The sequence below is a fragment of the Heptranchias perlo genome, chromosome 23 (genome assembly GCF_035084215.1).
Source record: "Heptranchias perlo isolate sHepPer1 chromosome 23, sHepPer1.hap1, whole genome shotgun sequence".
NCBI lineage: Eukaryota > Metazoa > Chordata > Chondrichthyes > Hexanchiformes > Hexanchidae > Heptranchias > Heptranchias perlo.
The window spans coordinates 44,089,877-44,113,436 of record NC_090347.1 but is presented as its reverse complement, the minus strand read 5'-3'; the positions used below and the strand labels follow the sequence as shown (position 1 = coordinate 44,113,436).

Genomic DNA, 23,560 nt, shown 5'->3' with positions numbered 1-23,560 from the left:
GATCTGACTCAGAGGCAAGAGTGCTGACACCTGTTGGGGGAAAAAGTGACTGGAAACAGCCGGTAGCTGGTACAATAAATGTGAAGGCGGGAACAGAATATGTGAGCCAGTGTTGGGCCAGGACGCTATCCAAACCTGGCAAGTGAAGTGCTGCTTAAAGTAGGGCTTGAACTGTTGCCCTGCTACCAAACCAGGGCACTCTCCCCAGAGGACAGCATGTCTCGGAGGTGGCAACCAGACTCTGCTGCATGTATTGCCCGAGACCTGGGAACAAATTGCACACTATTAAAACACTGCCAAGGGAAGCCTATCCAAAGGAAGCCTATCCAAAGGCATCATTTAGCAGGTATGGATGCTTCTTGGATGTTGTGTACAGAACTTCAAACAAAGTTAACCACTTTATTATAAGATGCTGCACAGTATTGGTTATTATAAGGAAATCTTTATTTTCAGGGCTAACAGCCTCACAGACCACAGTGGAAATTGAGATTAGGCTATCTGGTCATTTATCTCACCTGCTGATCTTACATCAGCTGCCATGTTTGCCTCCCTAACAATAATGACTACTGCATCAGTCTCTTCAGAACATCTGGATGTGTTAAGGTGCTACATAAATGCAAGTTTGTTCTTGGTTTTTGTTAGGTAAGGGTTTCAAGAGATTATGGAGCTACGGTGGGTAAATGGAGTTGAGGTGCAGATCAGACGTGATCTAATTGAATGGCGGAGCAGGCTCGAGGGGCTGAATGGCCGACTCCTGTTCCTATGTTTATCCTGTAATACTTTGTACACAAGATGAGGTTTCAGCTCATAGGAAGTGGAACCTTGTGGAATCGGAGTATTGGTCACTGTCTGGGAGAGAGTTCGAGAGAAGCTGGTGCATGAGAAGTTTTGTGTCTTTTTTTATTCGTTCATGAGATGTGGGCGTTGCTGGCAAGGCCGGCGGGTCTGTTGGATTGATACCGCACGCTGAAGTTCAGCAGCAGCAGCTCTCACGTACCACGGATGATCTGGGTTAAATACTCGCATTACATTTTATAAAATAAACCCTGTGACTCTGGAGAAAGCTGGAAGCCAATGGGCAGCTTGACACGACTGAATAAGAAAAGAGAATTGAGACCAGTGGATGTGAGAGAGTTATATATTATAAGTGCAGTAGAAGCATTTCATTACATATACAAAAATCCATCCACGTGTCTACAGGGAGGAATACACTGGACAAGCCAAGCATTTGCAGAGCGATCTAAGGCCAGCTGCACCTTGGACACAGCAGTGCCTCCATTTTTATTCACTTTAATTTCTTCCCCTCCTCTCCTGACCGCGCTGACTCTTGCTGGGGTGCCGAGCCTGAACAGTGAGCCCAGGCGGGCTAGTCCCTGCATGGGAGCATGGCGTTCCGACCCCAGCCTGAACTCACCCGGTATCAGCATGGTATAGTAATCAAGAGTGGGATCACCGGCTGGTTTCTTTCCTTGCCCCCCACCCCACACGCCCCTCTTCAATACGGACAACTGTAGTCCCCAACGTCACCAGGGCTGCCGCAGCTGATATTAGACAGGGAATTAAACCCGGGACCTTCTGATTCTCTCAGGCTCCGTACAACACAACCTTTACCAAATGAGTCTTGGGAGGGACTGGGCAATACAGATCTGCACCAGGTGGACTGTAGGACAGTTGAAACCAAACCCCAAGCATTGGGGCAGCATGCAATACTGTAGGAAGGTTTCAAAAAGATAACCCAGAGAAATTAGAATATAAATACAGTATTTTAGTATCTAAAATATAAGCCTTTTAAGGGCTCCAGTAACATTTTGGTCACAAATATAAAAATTGACAGGTCGTTGGGAGGCAGTGCAATGGATTTGGTATGTTTCTATGCAACATGGAGGACACAAGAAGCCAGTCGCTATTCAGCACCTAGATGGGCAGGTGGGATACAAACCTGGAAGAGGCATCCAGCTCGCGAGGTCAGGAAGCTCAATCTGCGCAGATTTTACACATTCCGTGTAAATTCCTTAAACCGAAGCATTCGCTCCCTCTCCTCGAATCCCAGTGCACCGGGCAGGTGCCTCATCGGTTATGGGGAGTTACTGGGAGTTCGCTCCTGAGTGTGACAGATCCAGAGTTCATCAGTGACGAAGGTTCAGTGAGTTATGAGGGCCTTTTACACAACTGGGAATTCAGCACCAGAGGTGAGATGAATCAACATAAGAACTTAAGTCATTCAAATTAAACCAGCAGGGAAATAATTCCTATGACTGGGAAAATGACCAGTTACACAGGCAGGACAAGTGTTACTCTCACACCCAGAGAGCAACGAACGTTACTTTCACACCCACAGAACAACGAACTTTACTCTCACACCTACAGAACAACTAACGTTACTCTCTCACGCAGAGAACAATAAACGTTAATCTCACACCCACGGAACAACGAACGTTATTCTCTCACGCAGGGAACAATGAACGTTACTCTCACACCCAGAGAACAACAAACGTTACTCTCATACCCAGAGAACAACGAACGTCACTCTCACACCCACAGAACAACGAACGTTACTCTCACACCCAGAGAACGACAAACGTTAATCTCACACCCACAGAACAACGAACGTTACTCACACACGCAGAGAACAACGAACGTTACTTTCACGCCCAGAGAACAACGAACGTTACTCTCACACCCAGAGAACGACAAACGTTAATCTCACACCCACAGAACAACGAACGTTACACACGCAGAGAACAACAAACGTTACTTTCACGCCCAGAGAACATAGGGAGTTTCTCACACCCAGAGAACACAGGGAGTTACTCACACACCCAGAGAACACATGGAGTTACTCACACACCCAGAGAACACAGGGAGTTACACGCCCAGAGAACGCAGGGAGTTACTCACGCCCAGAGAACGCAGGGAGTTACTCACGCCCAGAGAACGCAGGGAGTTACTCACGCCCAGAGAACATAGGGAGTTACTCACACGCCCAGAGAATGCAGGGTGTTACTCACACGCCCAGAAAATGCAGGGTGTTACTCACACGCCCAGAAACCAGAGGGAGTCACTCACACACCCAGAGAACAGAGGGAGTTACTCGCACACCCGGAGAACACAGGAAGTTACTCGCACACCCGTAGAACACAGGAAGTTACTCGCACACCCGTAGAACACAGGAAGTTACTCTAAAACACAAAGATCCCAGAATGTTGCTTTGACACCCACAGAGCAGAATTACTCTTCACACTTTGACTCAAATACACATTGAAAGTTCTCTAAACATTCTACAAGGATTAGTAGCCAATACCCTGGATGGATCAGTGCACCCGATGTTTGGTATAGGATACCCACGACCCAAACTGTGAAACATGTGGGGCAATGGCCAAGGGAGACTTCTGTTGGTGATCACAAGCTCCCTGCACGGAGTAGCTACAGAAAAAGCGGAGAAAGAATACAAGAATCTTCTGTGTCCTTGTCTGCTTTCTGGAAAGGCCTGGATTGAGAGCAAGTCATTGAGAGGGAGGCGGAGTTTCGAGGCAGTGTAAAACTTGGACAGACTTCCGAATAAGGCGACTGCAGAGTCTCCCGTTCACCTTCAATAGGCCAGAAAGCATTACAGCTATATCGTGAAGATGTCAAATGATACCAACACAACGCACAGACAGGAGCAAGCATCCATCGTAACTGTCCATTGTAAACGTGCCCTTTATCTAGGGCGCTGACAAGCGGAGAGGCAGGCAGAGGTCAGGGCTGCTTCAGACATCCCTCATTGGTGTGGTTCAGTATAAAGAATCTGCAGCAGTCAGTCCGTGGATCAGGCCTCGTAGAACCTCCTCTCAGTTTGTTTGGTGACTGCTCCACCCGTCATCATTGTCCGAGTGATCTGCTGGGTGACTGTCGTCCCGCTTTCCATTCTTTGTGTCGTGACACTCATTCCATCTGGAACCAAACCCAGCGAATTAGAGTTTCGGAGCAGAGCAGCAAATCCAGACATTCAGTATCAGCACAGAAACCAGGTCAGGGGAAGGGGTACTACACCAGGCCGAGTAACGCACAAGGCCGAGTAACGCACAAGGCCGAGTAACGCACAAGGCCGAGTAACGCACAAGGCCGAGTAACGCACAAGGCCGAGTAACGCACAAGGCCGAGTAACGCACAAGGCCGAGTAACGCACAAGGCCGAGTGCCCCACCAGACTGAGTACCGCACCAGGCCGAGTGCCCCACCAGGCCGAATACCACACCGGGCCGAGTGCCCCACCGGGCCAAGTGCCGACCGGGCCGAGTACCGCACCAGGCCGAGTGCCACACAAGGCTGAGTGCCCCACCGGGCCGAGTACTGCACCAGGCCGAGTGCCCCACCGGGCCAAGTGCCGACCGGGCTGAGTACCGCACCAGGCCGAGTGCCCCACCGGGCTGAGTACCGCACCAGGCCGAGTGCCCCACCGGGCCGAGTACCGCACCAGGCCGAGTGCCCCACCGGGCCGAGTACTGCACCAGGCCGAGTGCCCCACCGGGCCGAGTACTGCACCAGGCCGAGTGCCACACAAGGCCGAGTGCCACACAAGGCCGAGTGCCCCACCGGGCCGAGTACCGCACCGGGCCGAGTACCGCACCGGGCCGAGTGCCCCACCGGGCCGAGTACTGCACCAGGCCGAGTGCCACACAAGGCCGAGTGCCCCACCGGGCCGAGTACCGCACCAGGCCGAGTGCCCCACCGGGCCGAGTACTGCACCAGGCCGAGTGCCCCACCGGGCCGAGTACCGCACCGGGCCGAGTGCCACACAAGGCTGAGTGCCCCACCGGGCCGAGTACAACACTTTTAATCACGAGGCCATCGGAGGATTTGGTTTTGATAATGTGGGATGACAGCGAGTGCGATCAGGACGTACCTGAGAAGAAGGGGTCGATGGTAGAGTGTGTCAGGCTGGTCTGTGCGCTCATATTTCCGGGTACCATGTACCCCTCATGCCTCGTTACCATCTGCTTACTGTACTCAGATAGGTTCGCTAGGAAACAAAGGTCACAACATCTCTATTACAACACGGAACAAGAAAAGGTCATTGGGGACCTTCAGGCCCTTTCATAGTCCCCGCACAACCCACCATTAAACGTCTTGAGGTAAAGTTCCTCAAACTGATCCCCCCCCCACAAAGATAAGCCCAAAATATCTAACTTTCCATCTCTGACCAGTTCTCTGGCCCAGGCAGATCAGGGTCACACACGAAGCTGATAACGTAACTCCGGACCCATTGGACACGGAGGTGTTTGACCCTTCCTTACCTGGCCAACTGTTGCGTAGCGCACAAGCTACGAACAAAACCCCAATCCTCATTCAAATTACTGCAGCTCCCTGGCCACACACCGCCCAGTTATAACTGGCACTGAAGTGGACGCACAAATATAAAACGCGTCGTTCCAAGTTCAAGTGGCCTCCTCCCGGTTTCCCCCTCCTCCCTCCTATTTTTTTCAGCCTCAAACAGCCATTTCCTGCAAATGAACGCAAGTCCCCACTACATTAAAAATAAATGGTAGCAACCTCCAGTCCATCAATGTTACGCAACAGCAGCCCTTTACTGGCCGCTGATACCCAATGTTCTAGCCCCCATCTCCCGTGGCACATCATCTGCTAGGCACTGGGAGCTCCATTGAGTATTCAAACGCACTGACCCTGCATTGTCACATGAGGTTGGTTGATCCCAGTGCAGATGCACAGGGCATCAAGAGAGCAGGGGTCCAATCAGTAAGGGTGTGATCGCATCATCACTCACTCAACCTTACAACTCAAAGCCTGGTCCCATATTATTACAGAGATCTGCAGCTACAGTTCTGGCAGAAACAAAGAACTGGATCCAGTCCATCAATGTTACACAACAGCCGATCAGCTGGTTTCTAGACTGGCTGCACACCGGAGTTTGTGGGGAGGGTGCAGAGTTGGCCTCAAATCTCAGAGAGATCCTGTGAAGGGCATCACAGCTGAGCTCAATCCTGTCCTCATTCAATGTCCACACACGCATTACTCAACAGGGACAGACGTCCCTGTGGGGACCCCGTACGGTGACTGCTGTAGCGGAAACCCATTCACTCAGCTCACCAGGAATTGGGCCTGGGACCTCTGGTCTGTGTGTCTGGGCAGCACTGCCGTTAACCATTAGGCCAAAGAGACCCATGGTTGCAGATTTCAGGTTATGGGATAACTAATGAGTAGCAGCACTAGTTGAAATGTTGGCTCTATAAAGTATGATGTGGAGATGCCGGTGATGGACTGGGGTTGACAATTGTAAACAATTTTACAACACCAAGTTATAGTCCAACTAACTCGCCAAGGCTTCTTCGACAGCACCTCCCAAACCCGCGACCTCTACCACCTAGAAGGACAAGGGCAGCAGGCGCATGGGAACAACACCACCTGCACGTTCCCCTCCAAGTCACACACCATCCCGACTTGGAAATATATCGCCGTTCCTTCATTGTCGCTGGGTCAAAATCCTGGAACTCCCTTCCTAACAGCACTGTGGGAGAACCGTCACCACACGGACTGCAGCGGTTCAAGAAGGCGGCTCACCACCACCTTCTCGAGGGCAATTAGGGATGGGCAATAAATGCCGGCCTTGCCAGCGACGCCCACATCCCGTGAACGAATAAAAAAAAAAAAAAATTGAAATCTACAAGCTTTCGGAGGCTTCCTCCTTCCTCGGGTAAATGTCATTTACCTGAGGAAGGAGGAAGCCTCTGAAAGCTTGTAAATTTCAAATAAAATCGTTGGACTATAACTTGGTGTTGTAAAATTGTTTACAATCTATAAAGTATACCAGAGCTTTTAGCACTAACTAACGTCAATTAGGCCCAACAAGCCTGTCCTTTTTTCAGGGATTAACCTCAACTACTCATCTTCTCACTGTGTCCCTCAGTCCCTTCTCACCATATCCCTCGATCCATTCTCAACTTGTCCTCCAATCCCTCCTCGCCAGGTCCCTCGATCCATTCTCGCCAGGTCCCTCGATCCCTCCTCGCCAGGTCCCTCGATCCCTCCTCGCCAGGTCCCTCGATCCCTCCTCGCCAGGTCCCTCGATCCCTTCTCGCCAGGTCCCTCGATCCCTCTCTCTCACATCCAATTACCTCCACCATATTTAAACTGTTCACTTCACTGTCCTCCCCTGGTAACTTATTCCACTACTCAATTACTCGTTGGTTGAAAAAAGTTCTCCCTGACTCCCCTTTTTACTACAGATTTCCTAATATTTAAATTTTGTTTTTGCAGGTTCAATATTGTCAAGAACTGGAACATTGCACAACCCCTCCCCAACGCAACCCGCAGGAACATCAATAAAAGAGAGAGAAAGAGAGAGATAGAGAGAGATAGAGATAGAGAGAGTGAGTGATAGAGAGAGACAGATAGAGTGAGTTAGAGAGAGCGAGATAGAGAGTGAGTTAGAGAGAGAGATAGAGATAGAGAGAAAGAGATAGAGATAGAGAGATTGAGTGATAGAGAGAGACAGATAGAGTGAGTTAGAGAGAGCGAGATAGAGAGTGAGTTAGAGAGATAGAGAGACTGAGTTAGAGAGAGAGATAGAGAGAGTGAGTTAGAGTGATAGAGAGAGAGAGACAGAGAGAGATATAGAGAGAGAGAGATAGAGAGAGATAGATCATAAATAACAAAACCAATCAAATTGATTGGCCGCTTAAGGGCTCAGCTGTTTAAGGCAGTGATTAACTGACCCATACAGACCAGGAATATTCAGGGGGTAAGTGACAATTGCTTGTGATGTGTTCGTTGTTCCCGGCTGATTCCTCAGTTACTATGCTTATGTGGAGCCTATACACTAGCATGGACTTGTTGGGCTGAACGGCCTGTTCCTGTACTGTACATTTTATGTAATTCGACGTGCTGGCTCCTACCTCCATCCTGTGATTCGATGGTGATGATACCTTCGCGCTCAGGACCATAACCTTGCGTCGTCTTTGCTTGAACCTTGAACTTATAGGGAACATTTTCGCTGAGGTGGGGCACCATCAGAGTCATCTCTGCATCGTCACCCTCCACTTGGTAAGTCTTGACCTCACCTGTTGGAGGAATCGAGATACAGTGTGGGCGAAATTAGTGAGTGCTTTTTGCTGACCGCAGTCTGATATCTAACGATAGTGATACCTTCGTGCCACTCTGCCCCTGGGCATCCGCACCTGGAGTACTGTGAGCAGTTCTGGGCACCGCACCTTCAGAAGGACATATTGGCCTTGGAGGGAGTGCAGCGTAGGTTTACTAGAATGATACCCGGACTTCAAGGGTTAAGTTACGAGGAGAGATTACACAAATTGGGGTTGTATTCTCTGGAGTTTCGAAGGTTAAGGGGTGATCTGATCGAAGTTTATAAGATATTAAGGGGAACAGATAGAGTGGATAGAGAGAAACTATTTCTGCTGGTTGGGGATTCTAGGAGTAGGGGGCACAGTCTAAAAATTAGAGCCAGACCTTTCAGGAGCGAGATTAGAAAACATTTCTACACACAAAGGGTTGTAGAAGTTTGGAACTCTCTTCCGCAAACGGCAATTGATACTAGCTCAATTGCTAAATTTAAATCTGAGATAGATAGCTTTTTGGCAACCAAAGGTATTAAGGGATATGGGCCAAAGGCAGGTATATGGAGTTAGATCACAGATCAGCCATGATCTTATCAAATGGCGGAGCAGGCACGAGGGGCTGAATGGCCTACTCCAGTTCCTATGTTCCTATGTTCTGGGGGCACAGAGAGTGATACCTACAGGTACACACTGAGAGGCACAGAGAGTGATACCTACAGAAACACACTGGCAGGCACAGAGAGGGATACCTACAGGAACACACAAGTGGGCACAGAGAGTGATACCTACAGAAACACACAAGTGGGCACAGAGAGTGATACCTACAGGTACACACAAGGGGGCACAGAGAGTGATACCTACAGGACCACACTGAGGGGCACAGAGAGTGATACCTACAGGGACACACTGAGGGGCACAGAGAGTGATACCTACAGGGACACACTGGGGGGGGCACAGAGAGTGATACCTACAGGGACACACTGGGGGGGCACAGAGAGTGATACCTACAGGTACACACTGGGGGGGGGCACAGAGAGTGATACCTACAGGGACACACTGGGGGGGCACAGAGAGTGATACCTACAGGTACACACAGAGGGGCACAGAGAGTGATACCTACAGAAACACACTGGGGGGCACAGAGAGTGATACCTACAGGAACACACTGGGGGGCACAGAGAGTGATACCTGCAGGGACACACTGGGGGGGGCACAGAGAGTGATACCTACAGGTACACACAGAGGGGCACAGAGAGTGATACCTACAGAAACACACTGGGGGGCACAGAGAGTGATACCTACAGGAACACACTGGGGGGCACAGAGAGTGATACCTGCAGGGACACACTGGGGGGGGCACAGAGAGTGATACCTACAGGTACACACAGAGGGGCACAGAGAGTGATACCTACAGAAACACACTGGGGGGCACAGAGAGTGATACCTACAGGAACACACTGGGGGGCACAGAGAGTGATACCTGCAGGGACACACTGAGGGGCACAGAGAGTGATACCTACAGGAACACACTGAGGGGCACAGAGAGTGATACCTACAGGAACACACTGGGGGGCACAGAGAGTGATACCTGCAGGGACACACTGGGGGGGGCACAGAGAGTGATACCTACAGGTACACACAGAGGGGCACAGAGAGTGATACCTACAGAAACACACTGGGGGGCACAGAGAGTGATACCTACAGGAACACACTGGGGGGCACAGAGAGTGATACCTGCAGGGACACACTGAGGGGCACAGAGAGTGATACCTACAGGAACACACTGAGGGGCACAGAGAGTGATACCTACAGGGACACACTGAGGGGCACAGAGAGTGATACCTGCAGGGACACACTGAGGGGCACAGAGAGTGATACCTACAGGAACACACTGGGGGGCACAGAGAGTGATACCTGCAGGGACACACTGAGGGGCACAGAGAGTGATACCTACAGGGACACACTGAGGGGCACAGAGAGTGATACCTACAGGGACACACTGAGGGGCACAGAGAGTGATACCTACAGGGACACACTGGGGGGGGCACAGAGAGTGATACCTACAGGACCACACCAGGGGGCATGGGGAGCGCCACCTACAGGTACACTTTGGGAGTGGGCGTGGGGAACACCACCTACGGGAACACACCAGGAGTGTCACCTCGGGAGTCAGCAGGGCCATTGAAATGCTCCTCCCAGCAGTGTATTGGGCGGGGTGGTGGGGGGGGAAGAAATTTGAGGAGGAGGGTGTTTCAGTCCCAAGGATGGAACATTTTCTCTGTTTTCCTTCTGACGGAAACAATAATTCTAAAGCTTTAAAAAAATAGAAAATGCTGGAAATACTAAGCCATTCTGTCAGCATCAGTGAAGAGTCAAGAGAGGTTATCATTTTGGGTGGAATTATCCATCGACAAAGGGTCTACATCAAAATATTGACCTGTCTTTTCTCTCTCAGACTTTGACTGACTCTCCCTATGGATTTTCAGCATTACCTGCTTTTTTTTTGTTTCTTCATTTAATACTTTGTTTTTGCAATGAATGCAGTAACAGAATAAAGAGAACGAGTGTCAGTGCGTCGTAAATATCCCGTTACTTCCTTCAAACAAAGCAAGTCCGAGGGATAAAGTTCTCCCGACAGCTCCTTGTCAATCTGAGAACATGAACACTGCCTCACATTCTCATCATCTGCTGTAATATCCCAACTTTAGTTTAATGGGAGGTAACCTGGTGACACGGGTTGGAAATTGGTTGGGAGGCAGGAGACAGAGAGTAGGGATAAAGGGAACATTCTCTGATTGGCGACATGTGGCAAGTGGTGTTCCCCAGGGATCTTTACTGGCCTCAGGTTTTCACCATATATATTAATGACTAGGATGAAGGAATAGAGAGCTGTATATTCAAGTTTGCTGATGACACTAAGTTAGGAGGCACAGTGAATAGTGTAGATGGAAGCAAAAAGTTACACAGGGACGTAAACAAATTAAGCGAGTGGGCAAAACTGTAGCAGATGGAGTTCAGTGTGGGGAAGTGTGAGGTCGTCCACTTTGGCACCGAGAAAGGCAAATCAGAGCATTTTCTAAATGGTAAGAGACTAGGAACTGTGGAGGAGCCCATGTATATAAATCACTAAAAGCTAGTGAACTAGTACAAAAACTAATCAAAAAGGCCATCTCTATGGGGCTGGAATACAAAGGGGAGGAAGTTATGCTTCAGTTGTTCAGAGCCTTGGTCAGACTCCACCTGGAGTACGTTCAGTTCTGGGCATTGCATCTCAGGAAGGATATATTGGCTTTGGAGGGGGTGCAGTGTAGATTCACCAGAATGATACCGGGGCTTTAAATGTTAAATTAGGAGGGCAGGTTGCATAAACTTTGCTTGTATTCCCTTGAGTCTAGAAGGTTGAGGGATGATCTAATTGAGGTGTTTAAAATGATAAAAGGATTTGATAGGTTAGATACAACAACAACTTGCATTTACATAGCGCCTTTAACATAGTAAAACATCCCAAGGCGCTTCACAGGAGCGTTATCAAACAAAATTTGACACCGAGCCAAATAAGGGGGTAGTCTTATGAATTGAATAGCCAGGTGATGATGGATAGAATTCTAGAGCCTAGTCTTCAGTTGCTTCCAAGCCTTTATTCACAGAGATTCCCCTTACACACACACCACACCCTGGATAAGGTCTCCTATAAAAAGTATACAAGAGAGTCCCCAATTGATACCCACCACCTGAATACAATTAACACTCATTGATGTAAATCACTTGATACAATTAATAGGTAGTTGGGGTGGCGGGGGGGGGGGGTTCTACAGTGCCCACTTTGCTCCACATCATTGTAATTTGTGACCTTCTCCCTGGAAAGAGGTTTGAGATGCTCCCAGCACCCTCCTTTATAAGGTGGCTGAGCTTAAATATATTAAAAAAAACCTCAATCCCATTTCTTTTGGGACTCCAGGCCACAAGCTCAGCCTGGACCCCATTTCCGTCAGTTGGCAGTATGGTACTGTCTGCTCTCACCAGGCATACCCCTGCCAACCCTACACCGGGTCCCTCTAAGATCCAGGGTCACAGGAACCCCTGACGTAGGGAGGCCGGGCCCCCACCCCCACCCCTTACCCCGATGGCCTTGTTTTGGGTGGGCAGACACTCTGCCCCTCAACAGGCCATGGTGGAATCTCCCACATTAGGATGGGTGTATCCAAGTCCTGGCCTGATTTCCAGCTTTTCCCCCATGGATAGGCCACAGATTTTCAGCCACATGTCCCAACCCATCACTGCCCTACTTCACGGTGGCGCGATGATGCATGGGCTGCCTGGGAACAAGGTACAATTATTGACTGAGGATTGCTGTGGTATTAAGGACAGCTAGACAGCAAAACCACTGAAAACCCTCTCCACGGGCACTGGTACGAATTCAGCCTTTTGGCGAACCAGCCTTGTTTGATACAGTGAGGGTCCACCTTAGTTGAGGGAGACAGGAGACCAAACCTGGAAACCTGCTGCACTCTCTGGACACCAGTTCCATGTCTTATGCCATGTCTTATGTCTTTGACTGACCTCTTCATCCAAGCCAAAGCCCTACCACTCAATGCAGATACAGGAGACGCTACAGAAAGAAATGTCCCAAAGCACCTCACATACAATGAAGGGCAGTCACTGTTAATATGTGGGTAAATGAAGCAGCCACTTTTGTGCACAGTAAAGTCCTGCAGACAACAATGACCAGTTAACTTGTGTTGTTGGGTGATGGAAGAATGTCGGCCAGGATACTGGGGAGAACTCCCCATCTCTTCGAAAAGTGCCATGGGATCTTTTACCTCCACCTGAGAGGACAGACGGGGCCTCGGTTTAACGTCTCATCCGACAGAAGGCATCTCCGACAGTGCAGCACTCCCCCAGTACTGCACAAGGGCGTCAGCCTAGGTTATGTGCTCAGGTCTCAGCAGTGGGACTTAAATTCACAACCTTCTGACTCAGATGAAAGAGTGCTACCATTGAGCCACAGCTAATAACTTCCTGCGGAGAGAAACGGGTGATTATTAGAGATTGTATTGGTGCTTACTTTGCCCGTCCAATGGTTCGCAGGTCACCAGGTAGCCCATGATGTCTCCATTTGGTTTGCGGGGCTTTTCCCAGCTCAGTTTGAGTAGCTCAGAGTTGATGGCAGTAAATACCAGGGGTCCTGGAGCACTGGGTGTGCTCAGTGTGAAAGGAGAGCCTGAGGGCGATCAACAGGGAGAGTTAGCATGCATTCAATTCCACACAACAGTGCAGAGCTGCACTCACCATCCAGTAATGCAACGAGTTACCAACAGTCACCGCATCAAATTCAAGACTCATGGCACCAGCTCCCCGATTGCACAGCTGATGAATGTAGAGTGGAACTGAGCCACACAGGCCGACATGGTCCCAGGTTCTAACCGCTTGGTCTGTGCCGAGTTAGCTTATCTCAGATAGGGTGGCAGATGGGGCCAGTACAATTGTCCTCAGCACTCCTGGGCTAGAATGCGAGAGCTAGAGTTCTCAATCCTGATCACTATGATCAGTGCTGCTTGGAGCATGTGTGTGGATAATGACTGATGACAGGATCAGACTCAGTTGTGATGCCACCACTGGTAAAACAGTCTGCCAGCTCTCATCACCTAGGCTCAAAGGTATGGTCATTTGGTCAATAGTGAATAGGAGATGCCTTCAGGAGAGAAAGAGCAGAGGTAGGGTGGGGGGGTGGGGGAAGAAGGGATTCTTACATTGTCTCCTGCCATAATTTATTCTCTGAATCTCAAAGTTATGGGCAGGAAAAATAATTTTCATTTATTATAATGCCTCTCAAATCGCTTTACAGCCAATGAAGTACTCTTGAAGTGTAGTCACTGTTGTAATGTAGGAAATGCAGCAGCCAATTTGCACACAGCAAAATCTCGCAAACAACAAATGAGGTAAATCACCAGGTAATTAGTTTTAGTGATGTTGGTTGAGGGATAAATATTGGCCAGGACACTGGGAAGAACTCCCCTGCTCTTCTTCAAATAGTGCTATGGGATCTTTTACATCCACAGACCCTGTTTAATGTCTCATCTGAAAGACGGCATCTCCGACAGTGTAGCACTCCCTCAGTACTGCATTGGGAGGGTCAACCTCATATGATCAATCCTGGAATGATGCTTGAACCTACGACCTTCTGACTCAGAGATGAGAGTGCTACCAACTGAGCCAAGCTGGACTTCTCCCCTCCTTCAGTCATCCCTTCCTGCTACTATCTACTGGCTTTTAAAACTTAATATTGGAGTCATCCAACCACTACTTCCCGATTTACTTCATCTTCTCTCCTACTCTTTTTAAACTTTACTGGTGTCCTGCACTATGGTTTTGACCCTTCAGCTGGGTTTCTTGATTTTTAAAAAAGTGGTAAAGCGGTAAAGAGTAGACAAGGGTAGTGTAGTAGATGTAATATATTTGGATTTTCAAAAGGCCTTGGATAAGGTACTGCATAGTAGATTCATGACTAAGGTCATAGCATGCGGAGTCAGGGGGAAAGTAGCAGAATGGATAGCAAGCCGGCTACATAACAGAAAACAGAGAGTAGGGGTTCAAGGTAGTCACTCAGACTGGCAAAAGGTGAGAAGTGGTGTTCCAAAAGGATCAGTACTGGGACCACTGTTGTTCACCATTTACATAAACGATTTAGACTCAGGAATTAGAAGTACAATTTCAAAATTTGCGGACGACACTAAATTGAGGGGTACAGTTAATACTGAGGAAGACTGCGACAAAATACAGGAAGACATTATTAAACATGCAGAATGGGCGTGTAATTGGCAAATGAATTTCAATATAGATAAGTGTGAGGTGGTACATTTTGGTAGGAGGAATAAGGAGGCCACATACTCCTTGGAAAATAAAAGTCTAAATGGGGTAGAGGGGCAGAAGGAGCTGGGGGTGCAGATACACAAATTACTAAAAGTAGCGATGCAGGTTAATAAGGCCATAAAAAAAGCAAACCAAGCACTGAGGTTCATTTCTAGAGGGATAGAATTGAAAAGCAGAAAAGTTTTGTTAAACTTGTATAGAACATTGGTTAGGCCACACTTGGAGTACTGTGAACAGTTCTGGTCTCCATATTATAGAAAGGATATAGAGGCATTGGAGAAGGTGCAAAAAAGATTTACTAGGATGATACCAGAACTGAGAAGTTATACGTATCAGGAAAGATTAAACAGTCTGGGGTTCTTTTCTCTAGAAAAGAGAAGACAGAGGGGTGACCTGATAGAGGTCTTTAAGATTATGAAAGGGTTTGATAAGAGTAGATGCAGAGAAGATGTTTCCACTTGCGGGGGAGATCAAAACTAGGGGCCATAAATACAAGATAGTTACTAATAAATCCAATAGGGAATTCAGGAGTAACTTCTTTACCCAGAGAGTGGTTAGAATGTGGAACTTGCTACCACAAGGAGTAGTTGAGGCAACTAGCATAGATACATTTAATGGGAAGCGAGATAAACACATAAGGGAGAAAGGAATAGAATAAGAGAGGAATAGAAGGATATGTTGATGGGGTTAGATGAATAAAGTTGGGAAGAGGCTTGTGTGGAACCGAGTGTAATGTATCCAAGTTTGCTGATGATACAAAGCTGGGTGGGAAAGTAAGCTGTGAGGAGGACACAAAGAGTCTGCAAAGGGATATAGACAGGTTAAGTGAGTGGGCAAGAAGTTGGCAGATGGAGTATAATGTGGGAAATGTGAAGTTATTCACTTTGGTAGGAAATATAGAAAAGCAGAATATTTTTTAAATGGTGAGAAACTATTAAATGTTGGTGTTCAGAGAGACATGGGTGTCCTTGTACAAGAAACACAAAAAGTTAGCATGTAGGTACAGCAGGCAATTAGGAAAGCAAATGGCGTGTTGGCCTTTATTGCAAGGGGGTTGGAGCACAAGAGTAAGGAAGTCTTACTACAATTGTACGGGGCTTTGGTGAGACCTCACCTGGAGTACTGTGTACAGTTTTGGTCTCTTTATCTAAGGAAGGATATACTTGCCTTAGAGGCGGTGCAACGAAGGTTCACTAGATTAATTCCTGGGATGAGAGGGTTGTCCTATGAGGAAAGATTGAGTAGAATGGGCCTATACTCTCTGGAGTGGAGAAGAACGAGAGGTGATCTCATTGAAACATATCAGATTCTGAGGGGGCTTGACAGGGTAGATGCTGAGAGGTTGTTTCCCCTGGCTGGGGAGTCTAGAACTAGGGGGTATAGTCGCAGGATGAGGGGTCGGCCATTTAAGACTGGGATGAGGAGGAATGTCTTCACTCAGAGGGTTGTGAATCTTTGGAATTCTCTACTCCAGAGGGCTGTGGATGCTGAGTCGTTGGGTATATTCAAGACAAATCGTTAGATTTTTGGACTCTAGGGGAATCAAGGGATATAGGGATCAGGCAGGAAAGTGGAAATGAGGTTGAAGATCAGCCATGACCTGATTAAATGGTGGAGCAGGCTCGAGGGGCCGTATGGCCTACTCCTGCTCCTATTTCTTATGTTCTTATGTTCTAACATAAACACCAGCATGGATCTGTTGGGCCGAATGGCCAGTTTTTGTGCTGTACATTCTATGTGTGTGCCTATCAGTCAACTATGCTTACCCAACTCTTGTATATAAGGAGCTAACACTATGGAGCCATGTGTGTAACGGTTATGCTGCTCGATCACCGATCCAAATATTGTGCAATCAAATCCCACTATGTCAAGTTGTCAAACTGAATTAATTGACATATTTTAGTAATAACCCAGATTGTTGTAAAAACCTACCTGGTTCACTGGTGTCCTTCAGAGAAGGGAACCTGCCGCCCCTACCCGGTTGATTCTTAATGCCCTTTGAATAGTTTGACAGGTCACTCAGTTATAAAGACAACCACTACTTAAGCTCCAGCACCACCTTCTCAGGGCAACGAGGGATAGGAATAAATGCCAGCCTTGCCCACATCCCAAGAACAAATTTTTTAAAAATAGCTCTTGGGGAAACGGTCCATTACTCGGGAGTCATTGACAAATTGGGACTGTTAAATCCATTGATAAAAATCAGGGAGTAGGCCCATTGACCAATCTGAAGGAATAGTCCTACTACACTGGAGTGTGGATGACACGAGGTGGGTCTCTCCACTCTACAGCCTGATGGAAAACTGAATGAACGACGACTTTTACAGAAAGAGCAGGAGCACCATCCGAAAAATCAGGGTCATTCGTATTGCTCTCGGCAACAGCCAGAATTTGGATCGTCGGGACGTCAAATTATGGGCCTGAAAGAAAAGAAAGAAAGAACTTGCATTTATATAGCGTCTTTCAAGACCTTGGGACGTCCCAAAGCACTTTACAACTAATGAAGTACTTTTGAAGTGTGGTCACTGTTGTAATGTAGGGAAACGTTGCAGCCACTTTGCGCACAGCAAGATCCCATGAACAGCAATAAAATAATGGTGTTAGTTGAGGGATAAATAAAGGTAAACATGCATTAGGGAAGTCAAGCCAATTTTAGAATTACTTTTCTCCAATCCTAGCTTATTTAGGTCTCTTGAATTGGCCCAAGTTCCTGTCATACAGAGCAACACATTAAGTTATTTCATGAGCCCACACTCCAGTCGATTAGGTATTCAAAATTATCACAGGTCTTTTCTCATGTAATTGAATTTAACTCTAAGAGCACATCAAATTGTGTGTAGATTACAGAGAAGCCTCCAAGTGCCAGGCAATGACCATCTCCAAAAAGAGAGAGTCTAACCACCTCCTCTTGACATTCAACAGCATTACCATCGCCGAATCCCCCACCATCAACATCCTGGGGGTCACCATTGACCAGAAACTTAACTGGACCAGCCATATAAATACTGTGGCTACAAGAGCAGGTCAGAAGCTGGGTATTCTGTGGCGAGTGACTCACTTCCTGACTCCCCAAAGCCTTTCCACAAGGCACAAGTTAGGAGTGTGATGGAATACTCTCCACTTGCCTGGATGAGTGCAGCGCCCACAACACTCAAGAAGCTCGACACCATCCAGGACAAAGCAGCCCGCTTGATTGGCACCCCATCCACCACCCTAAACATTCACTCCCTTCACCACCGGCGCACAGTGGCTGCAGTGTGTACCATCTACAGGATGCACTGCAATAACTCGCCAAGGCTTCTTCGACAGCACCTCCCAAACCCGCAATCTCTATCACCTAGGAGGATGAGGGCAGCAGGCGCATGGGAACAACACCACCTGCACGTTCCCCTCCAAGTCACACACCATCCCGACTTGGAAATATATTGCCGTTCCTTCATCGTCGCTGGGTCAAAATCCTGGAACTCCCTTCCTAACAGCACTGTGGGAGAACCTTCACCACACGGACTGCAGCGGTTCAAGAAGGCGGCTCACCACCACCTTCTCAAGGGCAATTAGGGATGGGCAATAAATGCTGGCCTTGTCTCTGAGACACCCACATCCCATGAACGAATAATAAAAAAATAAAATTCCTGGATGAACTCCTTGCGCTCTGTAACACTGCAGTGCTTGATTCCGCACTAACGGCAACTAATGGAAATATATCGAGGACAGGTACCTCAAACTGGTCAGTCTGATAATTACCTGGGACTGGGCTGAGAGGGCTCAGGGGATCCACCTTGGATTCAATGGTGATGACTCCTTCTCGCTCAGGACCCCACCCCTTTTCACTCATAGCATTCACCTTGAACATGTAGGAGTAGTTGGGTAGAAGATCGTTGATGATCAGGGAATTGTCATTGGGGTCCGAGATGTCAATTACTTTCATCTCACCTGCAACATCACAAGAGACTGAGTAAAGTTCAAAATCATCACATTGTGGATAGATCAGAATCACAGCTAAATAACAATCGCCCTTTCTCCTCTCACACACTCTCCTAACATGTGTAGCATTGCTAACCGTTGCATTTACATGTCAGTTACCCCAAAACCTGCCTGCTTTGGTTTGTCCAAAATACCTATTCCATCATGAACGTCAGCATGTCTTGGAGCTACATGAGTTCACCTCAGGATTGGGGGTCCCCTCTGCCCTAAATGCAATTGGGGCTTCATCTCCAAACCATATCCTGGTCTGTCTCTGCCTATATGCCAGTCTCTCTGTATATGTATAGGTTTGTCCCTGTCGATATGTCCATCTCTCTATATGTATATATCTATCTCTGTCTACATGCTGGTCTCTCTGTATATGTATATGTCTGTCTTTGCCTATCTGCTGGTCTCTCTGTATATGTATACATCGGTCTATATGCCGGTATCTCCATATATGTACATTTCTGTCTCTGTCTCTATGCTGGTCTCTCTGTATATGTATATTTAAGATGAATGGCAAAAGAACTAAGGCGACATGAGAGTAGTTATGATCTGGAATGTGCTGCCTGAAAGGGTGGCGGAAGCAGATTCAATAATAACTTTCAAAAGGGAATTGGATAAATACTTGAAGGGAAAAAATTTGCAGGGCTATGGGGAAAGAGTGGGGGAGTGGGGATAACTGGATTGCTCTGACAAAGAGCCGGCGCGGGCTCAACGGGCCGAATGGCCTCCTTCTATGCTGTAACCATTCTATGATTCTAAATGTCTGTCTTTGTCTGGTTCTCTATATGCCGGTCTCTCTGTATATTATATATCTGTCTGTCTATATGCCGATCTCTCTGTATATTATATATCTGTCTGTCTATATGTCGGTCTCTCTGTATATGTATATATTTGTCTCTGACTATATACTGGTCTCTCTGTCTGTAAATGTCTTATTTTCTCCAAATGCATTGGATTATTTCTCAATTCTAATCTGTAATGTTTGCGAGTGGAGAAACATTTCTTTGCAGGAAACTCCGGGCCAACTGCCCTTCGCACTGCACTGGGAATCGGTTCTGACATTGAGAGAATCAGTGAGGCACAGCGCTCCCAGCCGCTGCTTTGGTTCATGGAGTGTGGGGAGATGGGACTGACCTCCCAGAAGAGGCTGGTATGTGACTCGGTAGCACAGGACCTCCTGGTCACACTGAGGTTTCTGCCAGCTGACTTTCAGAGAGGTTGCTCCAAGCGCAGAGAACACAAGACGGGTCGGAGTGTCTGGGATCCCAGGAGATCTGTTGTCTACGGGGGAAAAGACAGAGAATTAAATCCGTAAAACTGGGAAAGTCTCAGGTCAAATTAACATTAAAACACAGGCCCAAACATCTCTTGGAGCTAAAGTTCTGCAAAGGCAACAACTCCCTTTCAGGGCCTTGTCTAAAGTTGTAGAACATCTACCTCATTGAGCCAAAGCCTCAAGTTCTGCAGCTTCATGTCTGAAAAAGTAACGTTATGTAAGCTGATAGGTGCGAGGCCAGAAATTGGGGCAGGGCCCAGTTACAAATGTCCGCCAATTTCCCCGCCTATCGGGACTTCTAGTGGTCTTGGGGATGGGCACAGAATAAGCTATTCCTGAAGCCATGCAAATAAAGGAGACACATCACCTGATGTATTTCCTGCCATTTCTGCCCTCGCAGCGCAGGATTTCATGGTCAACCTCGATAACATCGCCCGTCTCCGTCCCTCCCTCAGCTCATCTGCTGCTGAAACCCTTATCCAACCTTTGTTACCTCTAGACTTGACTATTCAAATGCTCTACGGGCCGGCCTCCCATCTTCCACCCTCCATAAACTTGAGCTCATCCAAAATTCTGCTACCTGGATCCTAACTCGCACCAAGTCCCGTTCACCCATCACCCGTGTGCTCGCTGACCTACATTGGATCCCAGTCCAGCAATGCCTTGATTTTAAAATTCTCATCCTTGTTTTGAAATCCCTCCATGGCCTCGCCCCTTCCTATCTATGTAACCTCCTCCAGCCCTACAACCCTCCGAGATCTCTGCACTCCTCCCATTCTTGCCTCTTGCGCATCCCTGATTTTAATCGCTCCACCATTGGCGGCCGTGCTTTCAGCTGCCTAGGTTCTAATCTCCGGAATTCCCTCCCTAAACCTCTCCGCCTCTCTACCTCTCCCTCCTCCTTTAAGATGCTCCTTAAAACCTACCTCTTTGACCAAGCTTTTGGTCATCTGTCCTAATATCTCCTAACATGGCTCGGTGTCAAATTTTGTTTGTTATCGCTCCTGTGAGGCACCTTGAGATGTTTTACTAGGTTAAAGGCGCTATATAAATGCAAGCTGTTGTTGTTGTTGTTGTTGTTGCATTAAATGTTAGTCCAGGATGTAATGACTGTGAATAAGAAGCAGATTCTATGGAAATGTATTGGAAGAGGTCTAACCATGTAGAACCATCTCCAGGTTCTCAAGGGCAGCATTTACATCCTCGGATTCAGTGCGTCTCCTCCCTCCAATCATCTGCTGCGTGATCATGTAGTTACCTCCCTTCTTTCCATACATTGGTGTTCCTGCACAAACAAGCATCTCTCAGGAATTCAGGAAAACAGTACCGGAACAGTCATTACATTTATCGCAGACACCCAGGAGCAGTACATTTTTCCAACCTTCCTCCCCTGAAGGCGCTGACTCTTGCCGGGGTACAGTTCCACAGGCTCTACCTCATGGACTTTCCTCCTGCATGTTTCACTGTGGAACTCATCAACTCCACTCTCGCCCAACAAACACCAGAAGAGGTTTTGTTGGCCATTCTTTTGAGCAGGATGAGTTGAAGGGCAGTTGCTATAGATATGGGACAGTACAAACTGTAGGAATGGGATTGGGCTGGGGGAGGGGGCGGGGGAAGGAATCCTCTAAAAACCAAAAGGTCGAACCATTAAATGAAAGTATGAAGAGATGACACACACTGATCCTACAGGTACTGACCTGCCACCAACACTCCATTTACCCACTGGGTGGGGGTCACTGGTCAAGGGAGTTCAGGGCTGTGACGGGTTGAAGTGATAGTCCTAACATGTGATATTGGGCGTGCATCACTTTCTACTAGCTGTTTTGATCTGCAGAGCTGGGAGTGAGGTACTGCAACAGCAGACGACCTGTTTAGGTGGAGCCTCCATTTGCCAGTGATATGCACTGATATCAGGGTGAATCATACATTGCAACAGCGAGTACACTTCTAAAGTACCTCATTGGCTGTAAAATGCTTTGGGGGGTCCTGAGGTCATGAAAGGCGCTATATAAATGCAAGTTATTCTTTCTTTCTTTTATAGGATAGCAACAACATGAACTGTCAAATTCCACAGTACAATGAGTTCAGTTTACCACCAATATCAATGTGGTCTGCTGGACTAGTTTCGATCATCTTGGGGGGGTTCAGAGAGAAATTTTGCAGATTTTATTTTCCTAATTGGGTTTTTAGCTGAGTTTTCGCCTCTCCCAAGAAATCACATGGTCGCGGGTAGGGAGGGAATGTCTTAATCGTGAAGCATTAAGGCATTATGACTGTTTGGGTCAGGCTAGATGGAGCACCTGGCCTTTCCTTGTCCTTTTTCATATGCTCATGTGTATCAACTGAGTCGTGCATGCTTGCCCAACACTCGAGATTCGGGCGAAAAAGCATCTCTCCCATCTACTGATGCGCTACAACTGGCTCCAGTGCCTGCTTCCCCTCTCCCCACCATAAGGGAAGGGAAAATTCTGCCAGGGTTCCTGCTCCTGATCACTTATCATAGAATGATACAGCACAGCAGGAGACCATTCGGCCCATCGTGCCTGTGCCGGCTCTTTGAAAGAGCTATCCGATTAGTCCCACTCCCCCGCTCTTTCCCCATAGCCCTGTAAATATTTCCTTTTCAAGTATTTATTCAATTCCCTTTTGAAAGTTATTATTGAATCTTCCACCACCCTTTCAGGCAGTGCATTCCAGATCATCACAACTCGCTGTGTAAAAAAATTCTCCTCATCTCCCCCCTGGTTCTTTTGCCAATTACCTTAAATCTGTGTCCTCTGATTACTAACCCACCTGCCATTGGAAAGTTTCTCCCTATATACTCTATCAAAACACCTAATAATTTTGAACACCTCTACTAAATTTCCCCTTAACCTTCTCTGCTCTAAGGAGAACATTCCCACTTTCTCTAGTCTTTCCACAGAAATGAAGTCCCTCATCCCTGGTACCATTCTAGTAAATCTCCTCTGGACCCTCTCCAAGGCCTTGACATCCTTTCTAAAGTCTGGTGCCCAGAATACTCCAGCTGAGGCCTAACCAATGATGGAAAGTGTACACGTGGTTGTTGGGTAAGAACAGGATTGGGTCAGCTGTGATGCCTGCCCTGGTTGACTATACTGCCAACACTCACTGTCTGGGCTCAGGTATGAAGAATGGCCTCTTGCGCAAGGAACTGGAGGACAGTTGGCACATGTGGAGATTTACCCTGCACAACAACACTGGTTGCCATGTCCAAACTGACCCATTGGCTGTGGGACGTGATAAGGATATGAAAGGCATTATACGAACTCCACTTTTTTCCTTCTTTTTAAGCCAGCAAGAGAAAGCGTTTTCAGGAGAAGAAGGGACCAAACTACAAGATAAATTGC

At 47.7% G+C, this 23,560-nt stretch overlaps 1 protein-coding gene across 1 annotated transcript in view; it reads right to left on the bottom strand.

Moving 5' to 3' along the window:
* Positions 1-1,122: 1,122 nt before the first annotated feature.
* itgb4 (integrin, beta 4) overlaps positions 1,123-23,560 on the bottom strand; it is a 136,798-nt gene continuing 114,360 nt past the window's right edge. Inside the window, 7 exon segments of the mRNA XM_068004453.1 lie at positions 1,123-3,933; positions 4,885-5,001; positions 7,892-8,056; positions 13,137-13,292; positions 18,686-18,874; positions 20,048-20,194; positions 21,349-21,474. Coding sequence (XP_067860554.1) covers positions 3,809-3,933; positions 4,885-5,001; positions 7,892-8,056; positions 13,137-13,292; positions 18,686-18,874; positions 20,048-20,194; positions 21,349-21,474 — 1,025 coding nt within the window. The 3' untranslated portion in view covers positions 1,123-3,808.